At 42.0% G+C, this 24,983-nt stretch overlaps 1 protein-coding gene across 1 annotated transcript in view; it reads left to right on the forward strand.

Moving 5' to 3' along the window:
* Positions 1–24,983, forward strand: part of NCAPG2 (non-SMC condensin II complex subunit G2) — an 83,518-nt gene that overhangs the window by 43,701 nt on the left and 14,834 nt on the right. The window contains exons 14-27 of the mRNA XM_064366991.1: positions 272–494; positions 1,045–1,175; positions 2,978–3,151; positions 6,227–6,297; positions 7,266–7,419; positions 7,540–7,713; positions 8,496–8,612; positions 8,693–8,833; positions 9,584–9,683; positions 12,161–12,348; positions 13,618–13,758; positions 17,236–17,339; positions 18,182–18,282; positions 19,415–19,514. Of these exons, the coding sequence (XP_064223061.1) occupies positions 272–494; positions 1,045–1,175; positions 2,978–3,151; positions 6,227–6,297; positions 7,266–7,419; positions 7,540–7,713; positions 8,496–8,612; positions 8,693–8,833; positions 9,584–9,683; positions 12,161–12,348; positions 13,618–13,758; positions 17,236–17,339; positions 18,182–18,282; positions 19,415–19,514 (1,919 nt within the window). The remainder of the gene's footprint in view (positions 1–271; positions 495–1,044; positions 1,176–2,977; positions 3,152–6,226; positions 6,298–7,265; positions 7,420–7,539; positions 7,714–8,495; positions 8,613–8,692; positions 8,834–9,583; positions 9,684–12,160; positions 12,349–13,617; positions 13,759–17,235; positions 17,340–18,181; positions 18,283–19,414; positions 19,515–24,983) is intronic.

A 24,983-nucleotide genomic window follows, 5' to 3' on the forward strand; every position in this document is an offset into this window, starting at 1 on the left:
CAGTCATGGTGCTAAGTAATTTTAATTAACCCTTTCAGCAGCCTTATACTCGGGTGCCTTATGTAATAGTACTTTTAAAAACATAGATTTGTTAATTCTAATTTCTCTACAGAAAACTCACAGATTCTGGTATAGTCATTTGAAGTGAATTTTCTTGAATATAAAAATATTAGTCCCTTTTTTTGTTATGCTCTGGAAATTTTGCTTAAGCTGTTTCTAAGGTTACAGGCACAATTGATTATTTCCTTCGGCATATGTGCTTTTTACACAGTTTTGGAAAATATGCCCCATGGAGCACATTCTGGTTCGTCTGGAAACTGATTCTCGACCCGTGTCTCGGCGCCTGGTGAGCCTCATCTTTAATTCTTTCCTGCCTGTAAATCAGCCAGAGGAGGTCTGGTGCGAGCGCTGTGTCACACTGGTACAGATGAACCACGCCGCTGCCAGGAGGTTTTATCAGTATGCCCACGAACAGACCGCCTGCACCAACATAGGTAGGGAGCCCTGCTGTTTCTCAGTTCTTGTTGTGTTTTCCCCCGAAAGCATAATACAACTTACAGAGTTCAATATTTGTCGTTTTAATAAGCTTCATACTTTAATACATTTCTTAATGATTTCCCTTAAAATAGTATTTTTAGGGCCGGGTGCAGTGGCTCACGCCTGTAATCCCAGCACTTTGGGAGGCCGAGGCGGGTGAATCATGAGGTCAAGAGATCGAGACCATCCTGGTCAACATGGTGAAACCCCGTCTCTACTAAAAAATACAAAAATTAGCTGGGCATGGTGGCGCGTGCCTGTAGTCCCAGCTACTCGGGAGGCTGAGGCAGGAGAATTGCTTGAACCCAGGAGGCGGAGGTTGCGGTGAGCCGAGATCGCGCCATTGCACTCCAGCCTGGGTAACAAGAGCGAAACTCCATCTCAAAAAAAAAAAAAAAAAAAAAAAAATAGTATTTTTAACTAATTGGGATTATAATTTCACTATCAGATAGTTACCTTTGTAGAAGAAACACATCCATTAATTTTTGTTTATGTTAAACATTTCAGCAAAGCTGATTCATGTTATTCGTCATTGCTTAAATGCCTGTATCCAGAGGGCAGTGAGAGAGCCTGCGGAGGAGGAGGAGGAGGAGGAGGTAGAGGAGGAAGAGGACGGAAGGGAGAAGGAGAACGTGAGCGTGAGTAGAGCAGGGCCAGGCCGGGCAAACACTGCATCAGTGCCATCACTCCCGTAGGCTGTTATGTTAGGAATGTTCCTGTTTTTTCTTTGTTCCTTTAGTATTGTTAATTAAACAAGTTATTTTGGAAGGTCATAAATAATGTTTTTGAAAGAATTGCTATGTATCCTTTGTAGTTCATTTTGGAGCTCAGGTAGGACTTAATACAGAAGAAAAATTCTTAACAGTCACATCTTGTCCCAGATTTTCTTTGCCCTAAATGTCTCCGTGTGTTTCAGTTCAACCCTGGGTGTAGTGTGGCTGGATTGAATTCTGGGTACTCCCATATTTTTCAAAGTATAATTTATTAAAGGGACAATTTCTTCAGAATCCGGAGTAACCAATTATATTAATGTTTAAGACTTAGACACACTTGTTACTTATAAGCATTATCTTAAGCTTCTAAACTCCTATGCTTGTGGACATCTAAAGTAAGATTTTGGGGTCATTTTGCAATGCCCAGCTATATTAAGAAACTGGACTTTAAAAGAAAATCACAGAACACAGTTTGCCCTGTGCTGAGGCACAGTGCTGGTATGCTCCCCTAACGGCTGGTCCTGAGCCAAGTGCTTCTGGGTCTGACCCCATGGTGTCCTGCCTAGCAAGGGCAGCAGATGGCTCACCCAGGCTCTGCTTATGCCCCATGGTGCCTTCTCCTCCATCTCTCGCCACACCCTGATGGGACACTAGTACAGCCCCTCAGTCAGTTATGCTGGGTTGATATTGTTCAGAAGGAACTTACCAAAAACATACAGGAAATTGATGTGGAACAGAGAGACGAGTTCAGCGAGAGGGAGGGGCACTTCCGTCTTCACAGCCATTGGACGGGCCACCTCCCTGGGCTCACTGCACCCTCACTGCCAGTGTTCAGAGCTTCAGAGCTGGTTCTGCTCTTGTGTTTGGTAGAGTTTGAGTTTCTTCTCTTTAGGGCTTTTCCCTCAATATACATTAGTTGTATGACAGGCCTCCACAGCAGGGATTGTTGGCAGGTCTGGCCATGTGTCTGTGCTGGTGAGTGGGCATGTCCGCTTATTGGCATGCAGCCACTATGCACTTGTGGCTTGCAGTGTTGACAGTGTGGGACTGCTGGCTCTGAGTAGAAGAGGAATTTGTTAGAATGCGTTTGTGGTTTCAAATGAACATTCAGGTACGCTACCGACATATGTTCGGGAAAATGTAAGTAGGTCTGTTTATTTTAAAACAAACTAAAGCCCATTATCTAGTGGTAGTCGATCATAGTCGGTCATTATTCCAGCCTCTCAGGCTGTGTTCTGCCTGCCTGTAGGGTGGAGTTGGCCAACCAGACTGCGTCCTTGCTGTGACCTGATAGGCTGGGTTTTGGCAGCTGAGTTTCAGTAGCAGTCACCTTGGAGGAAAGTAGGCTTTACCATTCCCTTTCCCCTGCATGGAGATTTGTGGTGAAAAGTGATGTCTTTCAATAAAGCAGAAGATACAGTGAAAGAAAAGACATGTTTTTAAATGGGGAGTTATGTTCCTATATGGAGACAATAATTCATATGTTTTTATTTTTAGGGTTTTCTTCATGTAAACTGTTTCTTTAAAGGTTAGTTTGGAATTTATAACCTGGGTTAGCATTTAAAAATAAATTTACCTTCCTAGGAGATTCTAAAGTAGAGAATAAAAGACATGAAAAGGAGACTGATAATCTTTACATTTTTGCTTGAGAGCTGTAGTTCCTAGATGCTATCTTTTAATAGTTGTTATGATTAGATTCTTTCACAATAAAATTATTTTTATTTTAGGTTCTGGACAAAACACTGTCAGTAGATGATGTTGCATGCATGGCAGGTTTACTAGAAATCATCGTGATTCTCTGGAAAAGTATTCACAGAAGTATGGAAAATAATAAAGAGGCCAAAGTTTACACCATTAACAAGTTTGCCTCTGTGCTTCCAGAGTATCTGAAAGTATTTAAGGTAAGTCTTGAACTATACTTATAAGCAAGGTATATTAAGGTTATATTTGTTTAGAATTTAGCAAAAGTTCTCAAACATGTTTACCTCCCTGGATCTGGTTTCTCACCTGTAAAATGAGAGGGTTGGACTAGTGCTTACCTTGCACTAGTTAATTTCTCTCACTCCTCTTGAGGGTGGAGACCTCACGTCTCTTTCTGCTTCCATACCCTCAGCACACAGAGAAATGTCTCGGGTAAACACTTGATTCTTCTGCCTCCAATGGTCGGCGACAGTATTTCAGAATCAAATTTGATTTGCAGGGGTTTGAGAAAGAATTTTGTGAACATGGAGGTACAGTAGTACCTAAGTTTTGTGGGCAGTTTTACTTAGGCACCTGAAGGCACCCAGTAAGCAAATATGTCCTTGAAGTATTTGAGTTGTGTGTGTTATTGGGGCAAACAGTTGTGTGTGTTTCTTTTTTTAAAAAAAGATTATTTATTTATTTATTTATTTTTTGAGATGGAGTCTCGCTCCGTCGCCCAGGCTGGAGTGCAGTGGCACGATCTCAGCTCATTGCAACCTCCACCTTCTGGGTTCAAGCAGTTCTCCCACCTCAGCCTCCCAACTGGCAGGTACTACAGGCCCACGCTGCCAGGCCTGGCTAGTTTTTTATATTTTAGTTGAGACAGGACTTTGGACCACCTAGCTTTTCTAACCCTGCTTGCATGACTATCAAGACCCCGAGCTTCATTCTGCTTTCTGACGTGAAAGCATGGCCTGTCTACGAAAGCAAATCATCTCAGTTGTCAAGTTGTATTAGTCTGTTTTCGTGCTGCTGATAAAAGACATACCTCAGACTGGGTAATTTTTAAAGAGAAAGAGGTTTAATGGACTCACAGTTTCACATGGCTGGGGAGGCCTCACCATCATGGTGGAAGGCAGAAGGCATGTTTTACATGGTGGCAGGCAGAGAGAAAATGAGAGCCAAGCAAAAAGGGCTCTGATAAAACTATCAGATCTTGTGAGACTTATTCACTACCAGAAGCGCAGTGTGGAAGAAACCACCCCCATGATTTAGTTATCTACCACCGGGTCCCTTCTGTAACACGTGGGAATTATGGGAGCTACAATTAAAGATGAGATTTGGGTGGGGACACAGCCAAACCATAATTTACCAGTAAATGGAAAAGCTCATTAGCTGGGCATGGTGGCCCACGCCTGTAATCCTGAGTATTGCTTCAGGCTGGGATTTAGAGAACAGCCTGGGCAACATAGCAAGACCTCATCTCTACAAAAATTAAAAAAATTAACTGGGTCTGGTGGCATGTGCCTGTGATCCCAGCTATGTGGGAGGCTGAGGCAGGATTGCTTGAGCCCATAGTTTGAGACTGCAATAAACTGTGATCATACCACTGTACTCACTCCAGCCCTGGCAACAGACTGAGACCCTGCCTCTTTAAGAAAAAAAGGAAGAAAGCTGAAATAATGACCTGGGGCTGAGAAACCAGCATTATTTCAGAATATGAACAGAAGCCCATACAGGACACCAGGTGGGTTGGCAGGCAGCACAGCTGTGGCCTTGGGGTCTTGGAAACCCTCAGAGTGTCTTGGATTCAGTTAATTCTGAGTATGTCTGGTAAGAGGCCTCCAGCACTAGGGAAAATCGCTTCCTTCTCTAAGTAAAGAGATGGTGGCTGAGCCACACAGATGGAATTGGCCATCATTATCAGTCTACTTGTAGCATTAAGGAAATATTTTCTCCCCTATTGTTAGCTGGGGGTAAGGATGGGATCACTGTGAATGCAAATTAATTACTAATTAAATTTTGATTTTGGTCTGTTTCTGTTTCATGTATATTTTCAGGGAAATTATTATTTTTAGGATCCACCATGTCCTCATTCTCCCAGCCAAGAATATCTCTTATTGAGTGTTCTTGATGAAGGCTGAACGGACCCCTATTTACCAATTGTTTTAATAATAATAATAATAATATAGCTGCAATTTACTAAGCAGTTAGGACACTGTAGGTACTGTACAGGGCTTCTGTGTGGTGCAGTTCACTTAGTTCTTCCAACAGCCCCATGATTTGTTTTGCAGAGGAAGAAACTGACTCTGAGAGCTTAACTGTTCTCCTCTGTGCTGTCGGCTGTTGGGCTGTAGAATCTGACTGGGTCTAGGTTTGGCTCAGTAGCCTCAAAGCTTACATTTTGTTGTTGTTTTTTTTTTGAGACGGAGTCTTGCTCTTGTCGCCCAGGCTGGAGTGCAGTGGCATAGTCTTGGCTCCCTGCAACCCCTGCCTCCTGGGTTCAGGTGATTCTCCTGCCTCAGCCTCACAAGTAGCTGGATTACAGGCATGAGCCACCAATGTTGGCCAGGCTGGTCTTGAACTTCCAACCTCAGGTGATCCTCCTGCCTCAGTCTCCCAGAGTGTTGGGATTACAGGCGTGAGCCACTGTGCCTGGCCCTGTATTTTTTTGTTGTTGTTAGATGTAATTTGTCCTGTTGCCCAGGCTGGAGTGAATGCTTACTGTAACCTCTAACTCACACAGTCATCCTACCTTAGCCTCCCAAAGGGTTGGGATTGCAAGCCTGAGCCACCACGCCCTGCTGCATTTTCCATTGAACTATATTGTCTTGCTACAGAATTCTGATTTTGTTTTATAACATTTTCTCTGAATAGTTTCTTTCTCTTGAGATTTATGTTCAGGATACCAAGTGTATAGAGTTAATTTTTTTTTTTCCTTTTATCAGTGTTGTTTTTTAAAGTAGATTTAACTCTTGACAGCATATGATTTTGTTTATTCTGCTTACTGGCATATTCCCAGGGTCTAGATTGGTACTGGGTATATAGCAGGTGCTTAATAAATATTTGCGAAATAGTGAAATGTTATATAAAATTTCCGTAACACTTATCAAGTAATTTTCTCTGCCTCTCAACCATGAGGCTGGTTTAAGTTTTTCCTTTGAACATGGAAAGGACTACCATGATTCTTCTTGAGCAATTTTGATAGTAAGTTATTAGGAATTTATGTAGAGAGACTTTCAGAATTTAGAGTGTTTACAAACTCTGTTTTGTTTTTCTTTTTATGCTCTTAGGATGATCGCTGCAAGATCCCTTTATTCATGCTAATGTCCTTTATGCCAGCTTCTGCTGTCCCTCCATTCAGGTATTTGCTCTGTTTTTCAGTACAGTAGTAAAGTAGGAATCCTGTCCATTGTTGTGCTGAATTATTAATTCATGTCAGCAGACCATAGCATTTAGCTTTCAGCTTACTGTGGCTTCTTCCTTCTGTCCTTCCCTCTCCCTGTGGTAGGGAAAATACCAGGATGTGATTTTTAATGGGCCCTAAGTTGGTACATGGCAAAAGAAGAGACTTCATGGAACTGAAACTGTTACTCCACTTAAATCTGGGGTTATTCTTAGCACTTGGTGTGGCAGGTTCTGGAGCACAAGGCCACCGTTGGTCACATGTGGCTCTGAGCACCTGGGCTGTGGCTGAGCTGAGTTGTGCTGTGAGTACAAAATACACATGGAGTCAGCCTTCGTGCAAAAAGAAGAATGTGAAATATTGATTACATGTTAAAATGATATTTTGGATAGATTGGATTAAATAAGATTATGTTATTGAAATTAGTTTCACCTGTTTCTCTTTGTGTTTTAAAATGTGGGTACTAGAAAGATTTTAATTACATTTGTGGCTTGGCTTTTGTATCTCACATAATATTTTTTATTAGAGCTCTACAGCGTTGGTGATTATCTCAGTAAAAATTATTTTTATTCATATTTATGGAAGAAAAAATATTTTGATGTTAAACAAAAATCGTTCTTCAAGGGTAGGAACTCTTGCTCTAGAATCTGACAGATGGCACAGAAACAGAAAGATGAGGGCTTTGTGGCTGTAGGCCCTGCTCCTTCAGCGTCCAGAGCTGGTCCCAGGTCTTGTGGTGGGATGCAGCTCTGCAGCCATTGTGGGAAACTGTATTTATTCCTGCATTGGAGAGCATGGAATTGCTAATATAACAACAAGGGCTTATGCACCCTCAAGTTTTAGCTTCTTGATTTTCTTCACCTTTTGAGAAAGTGGGGGAGTTTCTGTTGAAATACCTGATCTGATTTTCCACCTGACATTTTCAGCTGTGGTGTGATTGCCACTCTGAGGAGCCAGGAGGAGGGCGCTGTGGACAAGAGCTACTGCACTTTGTTGGATTGCCTCTGCTCCTGGGGGCAAGTGGGCCACATTCTGGAGCTTGTTGACAACTGGCTGCCCACAGAGCATGCCCAGGCCAAGGTAGGTTCACATCATATTTCTCTAAAATTGGGTGGGTGAGGATAACTGTGTATTAGAAATTATATGCTTTTCTAGGGACGTGTCTTTTCATTATCAGTTTCTCGCTCTTTCTTCTTTCAGAGCAACGCGGCTTCTAAACGTAGGGTCCAGATCCATGACACACGCCCAGTCAAACCTGAATTGGCATTGGTCTACATTGAGTATCTGCTGACTCATCCAAAGAATCGCGAGTGCCTGCTCTCTGCTCCTCGGAAGAAACTTAACCATCTTTTGAAAGCCCTTGAAACATCAAAGGTAACTGTGCCCTGACAGTTGAGTGGTTTCCTATGACAGTGGGGGTGGTAAATCAAGATGTGAAGCTGTCATATTTACAGTGCTATACAAGTGTTCTGGCTGGAACAGACTTGGGAGTGATCATGTCACCTCATTGAGTTGGTACAAGGCATGGAGCCTGGCCGGGACAAGGTTGAGAGTCAAGTCCCAGTTGACAAGTGTCCAGAACTCTTGCATTTCTGTTGCACCTGCTAGGGTGCTAGGACTCGGGAGGATGGCCCGAGTTTCTCAGAACACATCCTTTGCAGGAGACGTGTCACACACCCTTTCACGTGAACACTCACTCCCTGCAGTCCTTGGCAGTTTTTTCTGGTAATGTTTGGAGAGCATTTCTTGGGAATCCAGTGTGCTCCCGGCTGTCCCACAGAGGCTGTCATCTCTTTCTGTCCTCCAGGCGCCAGACCTCTGAACACCCTGTTACGCTGCCCTCAAGTGTGACTGTACCAGAAGCAAAGCGTCAGCAGAGCAGAGCCAGGCGGATGGGGAGGATGGGGCCTGGTCATGAGGCATGGAGGGGACAGGTGGTGCTGCGTTCAGGGCAGGGGCTGTGGATGATGACGTGAGCCTGCTCACCTGGCTGTACGTTTTCCCACGCCACCCAGCAGCTCACGTCCAGGTGCAGAGTCAGCAGAGGCTGGGCTTCCCGAGAGTGGTTCCAGCCTGCCTTCCCATTGTTCTTGCTGTACAGGGTATGGTGGTGCCTTGTCAGTCAACATGTGGCCCTTGGGCTTTTTCCATTATAGGCGGATCTGGAGTCACTTCTGCAGCTACCAGGTGGGAAGCCTCGGGGCTTCAGTGAAGCGGCTGCTCTGCGAGCCTTTGGTCTCCACTGTCGCCTGAGCATCCATCTTCAGCACAAGGTGCGCCTGTTCCTGGCCCTTTGTTAGGACGATACACAATGCTCTTTTTGTTACTGATTTATCTTCTTGTTTTTGGACAGTTCTGCTCAGAAGGAAAACTGTATTTGTCCATTTTGGAAGACACTGGCTTTTGGTTAGAAAGCAAAATTTTATCTTTTATTCAAGATCAAGAAGAAGACTATCTGAAGCGTCATAGAGTCATTTATCAGCAAATTATTCAGGTTAGAGGTTTTAAGACACAGAAACCTTTCTCTTTACCAAGTTTATTTTGTTTCAGGATTTCATTTTCTACTTTGGAGTGGTAATTTTAGACATTAACGTTACTCTTCTTAAAAACATACAGTGACATGTATCTAACTCTCTAGAGTTTATCTTTTCGCAAAGCATAAACTGCATAGTTTTAGCGTAATGTACACATTACATATAACAGGTGTTTGGTTATGTTTGTGGAATTACATAAAATATGTCTCTAGATTTCCTATGAAAACAACAAGAATTAGTGTATCTTTATGAAAATTCCTTTATAAAACATCTTTGTGAAATCTGCTCTATAAGATAACTAGCACGTGGCTAGGAGAAGCTTTGTGAGGCTGGATTTATTCCTTTTTTTAAATGACCTTTGGGGCTGGGCATGGTGGCTCATGCCTGTCATCCCAGCACTTTGGGAGGCTCGAGGTGGATGGGTCACAAGGTCAGGAGATCGAGATCATCCTGGCTAACACGGTGAAACCCCACCTCTACTAAAAATACAGAAATTAGCTGGGTGTGGTGGCTCACGCCTATAATCTCAGCTACTTGGGAGGCTCAGGCAGGAGAATCGCTTGAACCCGGGAGGTGGAGGTTGCAGTGAGCCAAGATGGTGCCACTGCACTCCAGCCTGGGTGACAGAGTGAGACTATTTAAAAAAAAAAAAAAAAAAAGAAAAATAGAATAAATAGCCTTTGTTGCTAAGTTGTGTCTGTTTCTTACAGACCTACCTGACTGTGTGTAAAGATGTTGTTATGGTAGGCCTTGGTGACCATCAGTTTCAGATGCAACTTTTGCAGCGGAGTCTCGGGATCCTGCAAACAGGTACAGTAGGGGTGTTTTAGAGCCATAAATACTCAGAGCCAGTCCTTCGCTCCCTCCCTCCTTTACTGTGTAACTCAGAACTTTCACTTTTAAGTGGCTGATTATAATGCAACCTAGTATATACCAAAACAAGGGTTTGTTAGGTGATGCAGCCAGGAAATTCAAAGGTGTTTCTGTGTCAGACATGATTATAACCAGAGTTTGTGACAGGGTTCTGGGATTCTGCCTCTCCTTGTGGTCAGCTGCATTGCCAGGCTGACTTTCCCTGTGGGTTGGGCCAGTGGCTATTTCCTGGCATCTGTGTGGGAAACCATCACCTTTTGGCTCTGCTCTGGCCACATGCTCCTGTGGGTGGGGATGTGAGTCAGGAATTGTCAGGTGATACCCCACCAAGACCCAAGGAAAGGGTTAGCATAGGGTAACCCATGGCAACAGTGAATGAGAGGACAGCCTTTGAGTCCCATCAGATGATGATGGGAAAGGGTGTGGGACCAACCCAGGGGGAGTACACTGGGGCCATTCCATATCTCCTTCTGATCACAGTCTGGTAAAGAAGAGTACTGCTGAGCTGGGCCCCTAGCTCCTAGCCCATATTCCCTAACCCCTAATAGCCAGCCTCCCACCCCACTGCTTCTGTGATGTAGCTGACTGCTGTGTAAACTTGTTTCTGGTTGGTTTTTAAATCAGTATCCCAATATCCCAGTCCTGCATTTGATTTTCACTGAGATCTGTAAAAGCTTCAACATTTGATGTTGACATTTCTTTTCTTTTTCTTTCTTTCTTTCTTTTCTTTTCTTTTTCTTTTTCTTTCTTTTTTTTTTGAGATGGAGTTTTGCTCTTGTTACCCAGGCTGGAGTGCAATGGCGTGATCTCGGCTCACCGCAACCTCCGCCTCCTGGGTTCAGGCAATTCTCCTGCCTCAGCCTCCTGAGTAACTGGGATTACAGGCATGCGCCACCATGCCCAGCTAATTTTTTGTATTTTTAGTAGAGACGGGGTTTCACCATGTGGACCAGGATGATCTCGATCTCTTGACCTCATGATCCACCCGCCTCGGCCTCCCAAAGTGCTGGGATTACAGGCGTGAGCCACTGCGCCTGGCCCCTTTTTTTTTTCTTTTTTGAGATGAGGTCTTGCTCTGTCATCCAAGCTGGAGTGCAGTGGCACGATCTTGGTTCACTGCAACCTCCGCCTCCCGGGTTCAAGCAATTCTCCTTCTTCAGCCTCCCGAGTAGCTGGGATTACAGGCACCCACCACCACACCCGGCTAAATTTTGTATTTTTAGTAGAAACATGGTTTCACCATATTGGCCAGGCTGATCTTGAACTCCTGACCTCGTGATCTGCCCACCTCGGCCTCCCAAAGTGCTGGGATTACAGCCATGAGCCACCGCGCCTGGCCTGATGTTGACATTTCTTTAAGTCTAGTTATTTGCTAGAAGAGATTGAAAATGATAACATTTAGTAAATTCAACATTAAGTTTTAAAAATTAGATTAAGTTGGTAGTCCAGTTTCTAGTGGATCCATCTGTAGTCTCTTTCACATAGCCTTAAATATCTTCATGGCAGACTCCAGAGGGGTCTGTGTGTGTGGTCACCCCCAGTGTGTCTCTCTTCATGATGTTGCAACTGAAGGAGCTGCTGCGACAACACTAGAGCCAGGATACCGGGCAGTGTCTTAGTTAATCTTTAATTATAAGCAAAATTGTACGTCATTTGTTTAACATATCTAAAATTTAAGTCTAAATATTAAATAGACCAATATTTTTTGCTTTAGCTTTCTTAACTCCTGACCTCAAGTGATCCGCCCGCCTTGGCCTTTCAAAGTGCTGGGATTACAGGCGTGAGCCACCGTACCCAGCCTGTTTAGTCTTTATAATTCACTTCTATTGTGAAATCAGCATTTTATACTTAAGCTTAATGATTGAAACAGTCAAAATTATTTATTTTTTAAACTTCACTTATCATTTAGGAATTATTTTCCCATAAGGACCAAATCTACCTTTATTATTTATAAAATTTACTTTTTGGAGGAGCTAATTATAACTAAAATTCTAGATTTCCAGTGTAGCCGTTTCATTATATAGGTGTATCTGTTCTCTAAAAATGGAAGAGAACTGGCAGCACCGTTCTCTAATTCAAGTGTCGAAGGAGCCTCACTGCTGAGCTTCTGTATGTATACGTGTGCAGTGAACACAGTTCTTAGTTTAGTGACTGAGTCTAATACACTGCTACTGTTACTGAAGGTAACAGTTTTATACTTAAATTGAACAAATATCACATTTATTTATTTATTTACTTTGATTAGAATTTTGGTTAACCTGATCAACCTGGCTTTTGGTATTGGCTCACCAAATACCAAAGAATAATAATTCCTTTTATGTTGCCATCATATACATGTGTTAAGTGAGGAATGTGTAATGATTTCAACAAACTTGTGTGATTAGAAAACTGATGTATTCCAATTTTCTTTCCAGTGAAAGGATTTTTTTACGTTTCATTACTTCTTGACATTCTGAAAGAGATAACTGGAAATTCCTTGATTCAGAAAACAGATTCAGATGAAGAAGTAGCAGTGCTGTTGGACACAGTCCAGAAAGTATTTCAGAAAATGTTGGAATGTATCGCACGGAGCTTCAAGAAGCAACCGGAAGAAGGCCTGCGGGTACTCAGGTCTCCCCAGGACGGGTTTGCTAGATGGGCTTTTCAGGGCTGGGTACACCCATGCAGATGCACGAGCCCTGGCTGTGCTGTTCACACTTGGGTGATGTACAGTGTTAGGTGGGTAGTCCCTGGTGGTGAGGTGCACTGAGAGAGATGGAGCCCAGTGTGGGAGTCCCCATGGCAGACACACTGAGAGAGAGATGGTGACCGCTGTGCATGGACTGGAGGCTGGAAGGGCAGGAGCTCAGGCTGTTAGATTCTACCCAGCCGTCTTAGAACAGGATCACACAAGTTCAGGTTGACCAGATGGCAGAACAGGAAGCAGAGGACCGATTGCTCTAGGTTCTGAGTACATAATTATTATTTCACAGAAACCTTGCCATGTGAAATGCTAATTTCTGTCATGAGTTAACTCCCCATCCCATGTTAGACTTCTCCAGGTTGGAAATGAGAGTCACAGACCTTGAAAGGGGCCCATGATTTCCCTTTGCTGGTTGAAAGCTGATGTGAAGTGAGATTATTGTATAACCACTTCATTTAAAAAAACCTGTGCCAGATTTGCTTTACCCTAAAAATAATCTTATGTCAGTTGTAGCACCACATGATACTGTTACCAGAGACAGCTATTACTTTTTCTAAGTAGTAGCTTAAAAATATCAATGAACTATTTTTTGTAATGAAGACTTTTAAAAATGTTTAAATGGGAGACTATTTATGAAATATTGAAGATTCAGTGTCCTTTGCTGATAGAGGTCATTGAAGATTGTTGGCCATACTTTTGCTAGTCTATTTCAATTCAGATTAATTTGAAATGTTCCTGTTTTTGATGAAGTCATTTCAAGTGTCTGTGATCTTTTGTGTAATGTAATTTGTGCCAAAACCTTTAGTTTTCCCATCAAACTTCTGTAGCTTTAGTCAGAATACATTGCCTCATAACTGATGCCTTATTTTAATGTCATTGATATTTCGCCTCTCTCCCTCCTCATTCCTGAGGGTTTTTCTTGTCTTTGGGGAAAGAAAGGTAGTTCAGAACATCAGGGCAGTTCCCAGTGGGTTTTGGTCCCATCTGCCATCTTCTGGCCATGGTGTGTAGGAGGTTTGAGTCAGCCGAGGAGTGGACAGTAGTGGGCAGTGGCAACAGGCAAACAAGGTCAGTGACTCCTTGAGTCCTAGGGGAGGGTAGTGAGAATACTTATTTTAAAGTGTCTTTTTGTTTTTTTCAAAACCATGGTTTTTAGTTATTAAAAATGACATATGTGTTTTCTTGTAGCTGCTTTATTCTGTTCAGAGGCCTCTTCACGAGTTCATTACCGCTGTTCAGTCTTGGCACACGGACACCCCTGTGCACCGGGGTGTACTTTCTACTCTGATCGCTGGGCCTGTGGTTGAGATAAGTCACCAGCTACGGAAGGTGAAGTGCTTTAATCCGGAAACTGCTGTACCTCTCTTTGACTACACAAGATACTGTTTCTACTAGTAGCACATTCTTACATTTCTCAAAGTATTTTCTAAGAATTTTCAAACTTCAGTGAGTGGCACACTTTCCTAGCAGCTATGCCTCAGAGTTTGATAGCTAGTCAGTATTTTAGACTCATGTGACTGTTATGAAACATATAGCAAGGATGTGATCACTCTTGATTAAAACAGAAATATAGTCCTGACATTTGAACATGTTTTTATGCCACGTTCAGGAGATTTAAATGAGTTGATAAGTTTCTTAAGGTTATTTTCCCTCCTAAGAGGTTAGAAGTAGTTGTAATCCTTGGTGAGCAGAATGCAAGGCTACTCTTAGGTGCTTTTGTGGAAGAGTTGATGTATCTTTGCATGTTATATTTTTAGCCTCCCCCTTGAGTTCATTTTTAAGCACAGGATATTCAATGTTCTAGTATCAGTTTAAATGGACAATTTATTCATTATTAATGACTTTTATTTCCCTACCAGTAGCTGCAGATGAATTGAAGATTATTATTAATGCAGAAGTTTTTAGCCTATTTGGTTAAAGAGTGCTATAATCAGGATGATAATTTAAGCCAAGACAAAAAGTGGTGTTTTCCCTCATGGAATATTCAGGGTGTTCTTTTCTTTTTAACCTCTTAAGAAAGTAATAAAAATCATGTTGAGCTTTCTCAATGTGAAAAGACAAAATTTGATAGGAAGATCGTTGAATTATTTGCATTTTTAATATTTACATAAATAATAAATTTTGTAATATAAAATCATGACTAATAAAAAGATGTTAACTACATTCTATTTAGATGTTAACTAAATTCTAGTTAACATCTTTTAACTAGACAAAATAACAACTAGGATTTGTTTATTCTGGTGAGCTATATAGCTAAAAACTATAAAATTATAAAAAGTGGCCTATGGGTCACCCCTGGCTCACCATCTGTTTTTTATCAATAAAGTTATTGGAACATAGCCATGCCCATTTGCCACGCTTTTTGTGACTACTTTGTGCGGAATTGAGTAATTATGATAGAGACCATTGCAACTCTGTCCACAAAGCTGAAAATATTTACTATTTTGTTATTTAACAGAACATGTTTGCTGACTGCTTTTCTGTTTCCTTACTAATTTTGTCTACGTACTCTGTATGTGATTGTGGATTTGTCTCTTTTTTCATTAGTTCTGTCAGTTTTCTTTTCATGTATTTTCTTGTATTTGGAAGCTCTTTTCTTTTTGATGAATTGACTCCTATTACTGTGAAATAGCTCTGGCTCCCATAGTACTTTCCTCATCAAGACTTCTTTGATATTTTCATAGCCAAACCAGCTTTCTTGTGCTTCATGTTTGCATAGCCTATCTTTTAAAAAACCAACCCCCGCATGGGTCGAGTTTTAAAAAATCTAGTCTGACAACCTCTGACTTTTATTTGGGGTGTTTATAGTCCATTCTATTATTTTTTTTAGTCCATTTGACTTTAATGAATTTATTGATAGGTTTGAGTTTAAGTTAATGTTAAGTTAATGTTTCTTTTTTCTCAGTCTGTCTGTTCTGTAGTCTTTGTTTTTTTTTCTTTCCTATCACTTTTTTGATGAATCAAGTGTTTTTAGTGTGCCATTTTATTATCTCTGTTGACTTTATATTACTTTTTTGTGTAATTTTTTTTGGTGGTTTCTCTAGAGATAACGTGCATATTTAACGTCTCTCGGTCTATCTTCAGAAACTATGCTTGTCCATTGAATGGTGGGAATCTCCAGTGTGCTCTCCTGCCCCTTATGCTGCTGTCATGTTTACTTCTACATGGCAAAATTCTCTAGATGTATTTTTATTTTAATCTGTCAATACTCTTTTCTCACTGTTTAAGAAATGCATTTACAACCATCACTTTAAGATTAAAGTATTTTCATGAGAAACTGCTATTTCATATATAGTGATGATTGACTTAAATATTCAAATTTGTATTATAATACTAGCAGAGGAAGTATAGGAAGATTTATTGGAAGTGCTGTCTAGGCCAGGCACGGTGGCTCACACATAGTCCCAACACTTTGGGAGGCCTAGGCAGGAGAATCGCTTGAGGCCAGGAGTTCGAGGCCAACCTTGGCAACATGGTGAGACCCTGCCTCTGTTAAAAAAATTATTTAAAAATTAGCTGGGTATGGTAGTACACACCTGTAGTTTCAGCTGCCCAGGACACTGAGGCAGGAGTTCAAGGCTGCAGTGAGCTATGATTTGTGATTGCACCACTGCACTCCAGCCTGGGCAACAGAGTGAGATTTATGTTTCTTAAAAAAAAAAAGAATTGTTGTCTAGTCATGCCTAAATGAAATGCCCTAGGATAGCCAAGAATTGAGCCAAACACAGAGGTGAAGAGATGCAGGGGTGGGATAAGCATATTCCTGGCTCAGCTTCTACAAGTGGAAAACGAAGGCATAAGTTTCCACCTGGAGCAGGAATTCTGCACTTGGACTTTCTGAGGAGCGTGTGGAATCATTCCTCCATGGTGAACGGTACACTGAAGCTCACAAGGCTGACAGTTAAGAGCACAGGTCCAGGCAGGTGCCCTGGTGGCTCTAGACTTATAGTATTTCACTGTGGGGCTCTGCCCTGCAGTGGACACTGCGATGTCTAGGAACAATTTTGTTTGACACAACTGGGCGAGGGGGCAGGCAGTGTGCCCTGGCATTGAGTGGGTGGAGGCCAGGGATGCTGCTCAGCCTCCTACAGCACCTAGCACAGTCCCCAACTCTCCCAAACAATGAGCCAGTCAGGTTAGTAGTGCTGAGACTGAGAAACCCCGGTTCAGACGGGAGTAAAATGTTAAATTTACTTAGCATAAAAGCACATTATTTACAGTGGATGTTAACAAGATAAAGACTCTTTGACAAAAGGCTCATTGAGTGACATGTCTGTTTTTCTTTATTTTTGTCTCACTGAATAAGCATCTTCGTTTATCTTTTTCTTTTTTTTATTTTTTTTTCGTATTGAGACAGGATCTTGCTCTGTCACCCAGGCTGGAGTGCCGTGGTACATGGCTCATTAAAGCCTCAAATTCCTGGGCTGAAGTGATCCTCCTGCCTCAGTTTCCCAAGTAGCTGGGACTATAGGTGTGTGCCGCCATGCCCAGCTAATTTTAAATTTTTGTTATAGAGGCAGGATCTTCCCATGTTGCTGGGCTGATCTCAAACTCCTGGCCTCAAGCAATCCTCTTGCCTCAGCCTCCCAGAGCGCTGGGTTTACAGGTGTGAACCACCACGCCCAACACACTTATGTTTATGATAGATTATTCATAATTATTGTAGACATTTGAACAGTTAATAAAAGTAATTGTTTTGAATTTCTGCAAAGTGTTTCTTAGGTGTTGAAGAAAACCCAAAGCATGTAATTTACAGGCGAGTAGCCCAGTCTCCGTTTACACCTTGCTGATTTGGGACTCTTTTAGGTTTCTGACACAGAAGAGCTTACCCCTCCAGAGCATCTTTCTGATCTTCCACCATTTTCAAGGTGTTTAATAGGAATAATAATAAAGTCTTCGAATGTGGTCAGGTAATCAATTTCTGTTTACTGTCCTGAAACGCTCATCATGGCTGTAAGCTCCAGCAGCCTTGTTTATATTCCTTTTACTCTCAAGTTTCAAAGCTACATTTTTTACTGTAAGAAAAATGTTTCATATAATTTTCTTTCCATTTTATCAGTAATTAGAAATATTTACATTAAACTTACACAAAGAAAGAAATTCTAACTTTCTGTAAAGAATATTCATCTAAATGGTCTCTGGTTAGTTATGCTTCTCAAAACTAAAATTCTGTTAAGGGAGGACATAGAATGTTAATGTTTGGTAAAGTACTTCTTACCAAGTGTGCTTCCAAAATGCTTGACAAGGTTAAATACTGGTGCCATTTTCATTGAACACGCAGCTGCTACTCATTTTCCAGTCCTTATGTCACTTGATGAGAGTTGCAGGGTTTGCTGTGTCGCATGCAGGGTTGACAGGTTACAGGGAGAACCGCTTTGCAGATGTCTGGTACCTGTTGAATTTTAATAGCAGATACATTCAATGAAAACTTTTAAAAGCACCGTCTTTAGCACCTATGAGTCATCTTTCAACAACATAATTACATCTTGTTTATGTGCATCGAGGGTGTACAGAGTAGCCTTTTTCACTCGGCACAGCATCCCTGTTCCCAGCAGCATCCTCTGGTTTAATGTCTCGCTGTACAATCTGGCACGCTCTCCATGAAAAGCATGGGGCAAGTTCAGTCAGCTTCCCATGTCCCCTGCAAACTGGAGTTGGTGGTTGTGGTTGAACCTTGGATGTACTCGTTTTGCTATAATGTATTAAGGTCTACATGATACAGTAATTTTGATGTTTGTTGATTTATTTGCAGGTCATTTTTGGATGAGTTAAAGGCGTGTGTGGCTTCTGATGATATTGAAGGCATTGTGTGCCTCACAGCTGCTGTGCATATTATTCTGGTTATTAATGCAGGTTGGTTACATTTCCCCCATCAACTGGAAGGTGGGGTGCACCTCACAGGTGCTGTCATGGGGTGTTGGGGATCAGCCCCTGCACTCGGCCCCTCCTGGCCAGCTCAGACGTCCCCCAGCCTTTCCACTCTCTGCCTTCTCGTGTGCTGGACACAGTGCTCTCCACCTGGGCTTCCTCTCCTTAGCCCACCCTGCATCTGTTTTTATATCCACGTGCTCACTCTTCAGTGCTGCAGGTCCTGTTCACCTTCACCTTTGGACCCCAGGACCCATAAAGTATTCCTTTCTGTGCCTCAGCATTGAATTTCCATTGATTTGATGTATTTTAGAATCTGAATTTATTTCTTAGAATCTGAATTTATTTTGGTTGACGATGGATGTTTTGGTGTTAATATTTCATCTGTCTACTGTTTCTCCTAAGCCTTAGCCTTGCCTAGTCTGAATATTCTAACCAGTTCAAATAGTACTGGTAAAATGATTGGAGATACGTATAACATGCTTAGCTCAATATAAAATGTAGTAACATTCCTGCACGTTGACTGCCTTTACCTTTCTATATTATTTGCTCAGTTTTACCAATGTTGAAATTATTTTCCAAGGTGACACATTGTAGATAGGGAGTGCTGCTATTGAAAGAAGCTCTCCCCATAAGTCTAAATGCATAGGACATCTGCAGATTGGTAAGAATACTTCTTAACTAGTTTGTCCCAGGTTGGGCATAAGAAAGACTTCCCTAAGGGACTCCCCTGCATGGAGAACCTCCCCAGGAGGACGTTAAGGATGGATGTTGGATGCTACCAGGTGCCCTGCCTTTCATGCATCCTTAAATACCTGCAACATTTAAACAAGGGAAGGACTCGGAAACAGGATTGGTTTGCTGGCATGGACGTAATGCTTCCTCTAATGGCTTCATGGGGTGAAGTCCATTTGAACTCTTCTTCCCAGTAAATGTTTGCTCTTTACAATATCCCTGTAGAATGGAGAATTACTATTCCACAGGTCAGTATGTAGGTTACCTCAAAGGGAAGGATAGGGAGGCTCAGCTTAGGGAAGTTGTACCACGTATGTAGCAGAGTGTTTGTCTTTGTGTAGTGATGTTAAAATATTTTCTGTCTTTAATATAATTTTCCCAGGTAAACATAAAAGCTCAAAAGTGAAGGAGGTTGCAGCCACTGTTCACAGAAAACTAAAGACATTCATGGAAATTACTTTGGAAGAGGATAGCATTGAAAGGTAAAGCAGAGATACTCACTAAATGCAATCATCTAAAACTGCTCATTGTTCTTTGGGTCTGCGTGATGTTGTGTTTTCATTTCTGCTGCCTACAGCCAGGTGGTTAGGAGACTGGGGACTGTAGGGAGAGAAACATTTCTGTTGGCAAAGACCTTTAGCTTATGTTTAATTTACTTACTAATTGTGTCTTCAAAAACAAAGCAAAACTGTTGTTTGCAAAATTCTACAATTTTGCGATTGACATTGTAGAAAATCGAGGGCATACAAACTTATTTTACATGGTTTTAAAATCAGACATTATTCTTGGTGGTTGCTGCATTATGGAAACCATGGGCATTTCCCAAGAATAGATACCTAGCGGACAAATACCCACATGGGGTTGGGCGTTCCCTTCAGAGCCTCTGAGATGTGTGTAGTTTCCCCATTGCTGGGCAGCCCATTGCTGTGCACAGCCTGCAGGCTACCAGTGTGTTCGTACGGCTGCTTTCCACCTGGGTGTTTTTGCTGCTGTGTGCTGTTTGGTATGCTCTGCATTCTACTATAGACTCTGTTTTGAATTGTGTTTCAGAATGTTTTGTTGCTATTTTATGAGCTAAATAGGTGAACCGTTGTAAAGCTCTGCACTAGGAAACTCAGCTTTGCCTGGAAAACAAACCACTCTCCATAGCTACTTCTTCTGGAGAAAGGCTTTCCAAATCCGAAACTGCTAATTTGTGAATAAACTTCCCAAGTGTGGCTTTTTATAGGCTGTCGACATGATCTATAGACACAATACTCTTAATGCTCACTTTACGAGAAAATTTGATTTGTAGGCTGGGTGTGGTGGCTCATACCTATAATCCAGGAGTTCAAGACCAACCTGGTAAAACCTCGTCTCAACTAAAAATACAAAAATCAGAACGGGCATAGTGGCTCATGTCTGTAATCCCAGCATTTTGGGAGGCCAAGGAGAGTGGTTCTCATGAGGCCAGGAGTTCGAGACCAGCCTGGCCAACATGGTGAAACCCCGTCTCTACTAAAAATATAATAATTAGCCAGGCGTGGTGACAGGCACCTGTTATCTCAGCTACTTGGGTGGCTGAAGCAGGAGAATTGCTTGAACTCGGGAGGTGGATGTTGCAGTGAGCTGAGATTGCACCACCGCAATCCAGCCTGGGCAACAGAGCAAGACTCCATCTCGAAAATAATAAGTAAATGAAAATACAAAATAAAAATGCACAAATGAGCTGGGCATGGTGGCATGCTTCTGTAGTCCCAGCTACTCTGGAAGCTGAAGAGCTTAGTTAGCCTGGCCAGAGGTTTATCCATTTTTATTGGTATTTTCAGAGAACTAGCTTTTGGTTTCATTTATTTTTCTTTGTTGATTTTTTATTTTCAAGTATATTGATTTCTGCTCTAGAATTTATTGTTACTGTCTTTCTTCTTAGGATTTAATTTGCTCTTTTTCTGTTTTCCTAAGGTGAATGTTTAGATGATTGGTTTTTAGATTTTTCTTCTTTTCTAATATGTACTTTCAGTGTTATAAATTTTCTTCCAAGCACTGCTTCATCCCACATTAAAAAAATTTTTTTTCCTATTTCTCTTTTTGTCCTTATTCCTCCCATCAGTTTTTGTTTTGTTTTCTTGTTTTGAGACGGGTTCTTGCTCTTGTCGCCCAGGCTGGAGTATAGTGGCATGATCACAGCTCACTGTCGCTTTAACCTCCCAGGCTCAAGCAGTCCTTCCACCTCAGCCTTCCAAGTAGCTGCAACTACAGAAGTGTGCCACTATGCACAGCTAATTAAAAAAATTTTTTTTTTTTTTGCCGAGGTGGGGTCTCACTATGTTTGGCCCAACTGGACTTGAACTCCTGGGCTCAAACAATCCTCCTGTGGCCTCCCAAAGTTCTGAGATTACTGGTGTGAGCCACCGTGCCTGGCCTTTCCATCATTCTTGCTTTCATCTTATTCATCCCACATATTTTCGATAAACTGTGCTGTCGTTTTTATTTAGTTCAAAATATTTTTCAGTTTCTCTTGTGATTTACTCTTTGACCCATTTAGTTTGTGTTGTTTAATCTCCAAGTGTTTGGGGATTTTTCCAGCTTTCTATTACTGATTTCTGTTTTAATTCCATTGTAGCCTGAGAGCAGACATTGTATTATTTCTATTCTTTTAAATTTGTGGAGGTGTGTTTTATGGCTCAGAATGTGTTCTCTGTTGGTGAGAGTTCCATGTGAGCATGAGAAGAATGTGTAGTCTACTGCTGTTGGATGAAGTAGTCTGTGTAGGGCTCTTGGGCTCCACAGGGTTGTGGGGTGTCCCTTATGCTGTGCTGAGGTGCAGGATCCGAGAAGTAAAGAGACAGGACACTGAAGAACTGGAGAAGAGCATCCGGACTCGGGAGGCTATGTCACCTGTGAGCGGAGATTGGCAAGAGCACCAAATGCCCAGAAGCGTCTGTATTTATTAGGTACAAGCAGGGGGCAGGGTTGTGAGTGAGGTCATCATCTATAGGCTTAGTAACAGGGCGTACATAATCACGTGAGTCACAAGCGAGGGGGCCACCCCATCATGTCACCTGGGCAGAGAGGTGGGCCGTGTGCAGTAGAGGGCCGTGCCATGCACAGTAGTAGAGGTTCGTGTACAGAAAAGGGGTCCACCCCAATTAGGTGGTGAGAGGCAAGGAGGTGGGCTGTGTGCAGCAGGTGTTGTGCACGACACTTCTTATCTGGGGGCTGGAGACTTCAAAGGGTTTCTAATAGAAGGATACTGTAAGCCAATGCAGTGGGAGCTGACAAACCTGTGCTCTTCTCTTAAGATCTTTATGGGAGGATGATTTGAGCCAGCACAGAAAAGACTGACAGGGTGTACAGTTGCCGTGATTGGTGACACCAGACGGGTTCTTCTCCCCCGGTTATTTGCGGGATCTCAGGCCTGAGGCCGACTTTCCACAGGAACTTCTTGCAAGGTGCTACAACTCCTCTATCAGGAGGAGAGGCTCTTGCTCCAAGCCTGCCATAGAGCGTGTGCCCTTTCAGGCAGGGACGCCGCCACCTGGGTCTTTGGTTCTCGTCCTGGTCTTGCCGTTTTCCCATGTACTGCTTCTGTTCTGTGACTGCTCTAGGCATTCCTCCTTCTACAAACTACTATATGGTTATCATAAGTCAGCACTAAATGTGTCAGTACAACTCCGACTACAATACCTATGTGATTATATAGAAAGATTATATAGAACTAAGTATGCTAGATATAAGTATTAAGTATGATTGTATAAGCTAGATATATGTAAGCAGTAAGTTATACTTCAGGCACTAATTCTGTAAACTAATATATGATTATATATAAAGGATTATATAAAAGAAATAGCTGAGTAATAACACTATGAACTAAGATATTCTTCAGGTACTAATTGTGCCTGGGGTCCAGACAGTTCTCCTTCCTCGGTGCCCATGGCGGGTGTTACCCACAAGTCTGTAGATGTCCATCATATCCAATTGATTCACAGTGCTGTTGGGTGGGACTATGGCCTTCCTAATTTTCTACCTGTTGGATCTGATAGAGGGTGTTGTAGTCTCCAGCCATGGTAATTGACTCATCTTTTACTCTTTGCAGTTCTGTCACTTTTTGCCTCATTTAGTTTGATGCTCTGTTGTTAGGCCCACACACTGATGATTGTTAACATCTTTTCACTATATAATGCTCTTCCTTGTCTCTGATAATTCTTCTTACTGTGACTTCTGCTCTACCTGAACTTAATACTCCTCCTCCTCCTTTGTTTTGATTAGAGTAAGCATAGTATGTCTTTTTCCATTCATTTTCTTTTTCTTTTCTTTCCTTTTTTCCTTTTTTTAAGATATAGGGACTCACTATGTTGCCTAGGTGGGGCTCTAATCCTGGACCCCTAGGCTTAATCTACCCTTCTGCCTCAGTCTCCCAATTGGCTAGGACTGCAGGCACACACCACCAGACCCAGCCAATTTAATTTTAATCTATATGTGTCTTTATATTTAAAGTGCGTTTCTAATAGACAGTATGCAAAGGGTATGGTTTTTTAATTTTTTTCTAACAGTCTGTCTTAAAATTGGTGCATTTATACCATATTCAAAGTGATTATTGATATAGTTGGATTAATATCCACCATATTTGTTATTGTCTTCTATTTGTTGCCCTTGTAATTTGTTCCTATTTCCATCTTGCACGTTTTTTCTGTCTTTTGTGGTTTTTTTTTTTTTTTTTTTTTTTTTGAGACGGAGTTTCGCTCTTGTTACCCAGGGAGGAGTGCAATGGCACGATCTCGGCTCACCGCAACCTCCGCCTCCTGGGTTCAGGCAATTCTCCTGCCTCAGCCTCCTGAGTAGCTGGGATTACAGGCACGCGCCACCGTGCCCAGCTAATTTTTTGTATTTTTAGTAGAGACGGGGTTTCACCATGTTGACTGGGATGGTCTCGATCTCTTGACCTCGTGATCCACCCGCCTCGGCCTCCCAAAGTGCTGGGATTACAGGCGTGAGCCACCGCGCCCGGCCCCTCTTTTGTGGTTTTAACTGAACATTTTTGATGCTTGTTTTCTTTCCTAGGATATCAGTTATACTTTTTATTTTTAATTTTTTAATCTTTCTTAGTGGATGCTTTAGAGTTGGAGTTTTCATTTATAACTAATCCAATATTACTTTGAGATGACACTATATCCCTTTGCAGGTACTGTGAGTACCTACAAAATAATCCGAATCCTCCTGTCCCTTGTATTATTGCTGTCATTTATCTTACTTAGGTATAAGCAGACATAAGCATAGATAATTGAATATGTTGTTGCTATTATTATTTTGAACAAACTATGTCTTAAGTCATTTAAGAATTTAAAAAAGTTTTTATTTACCTTCACTTACTCCTTTGATACTTTTCTTTCCTTTGTGTTGATGTAAAAACCTGACCTGTATTCTTTTCCTTCCCTCCAGAGAACTTTTTTTTTTTTTGAGACATAGTTTCGCTCTTGTTACCCAGGCTGGAGTGCAATGGTGCGATCTCGGCTCACCGCAGCCTCCACCTCCTGGGTTCAAGCAATTCTTCTGCCTCAGTAGCTGGGACTACAGGCACGCGCCACCATGCCCAGCTAATTTTTTGTATTTTTAGTAGAGACGGGGTTTCACCATGTTGACCAGGATGGTCTCGATCTCTTGACCTCGTGATCCACCCGCCTCGGCCTCCCAAAGTGCTGGGATTATAGGCTTTAGCCACCGTGCCCAGCCAAGAGAACTTTTAATGCTTCTTTCAAGGGATGTCTACTGGCAACGACTTCTCTTTAATTTTGGCTTATCAGAGAGTCTTTTATTTCTCCTTTATTTCTTTCCATGGATAATGTTGTATAGTTTATAATTCTAGGTTGGTGAATTTTTTTCTCTCTGTACTTTATTTAATTATTATTATTTTTTGAGACGGAGTCTTGCTCTGTTGTCCAGGGTGGATTGCCATGGTGTGATCTCGTCTCACT

The sequence above is a fragment of the Aotus nancymaae genome, unplaced genomic scaffold (genome assembly GCF_030222135.1).
Source record: "Aotus nancymaae isolate 86718 unplaced genomic scaffold, 86718_ANA_hifiasm-v0.15.2.pri h1tg000002l, whole genome shotgun sequence".
In the NCBI taxonomy this organism is placed as follows: Eukaryota; Metazoa; Chordata; class Mammalia; order Primates; family Aotidae; genus Aotus; species Aotus nancymaae.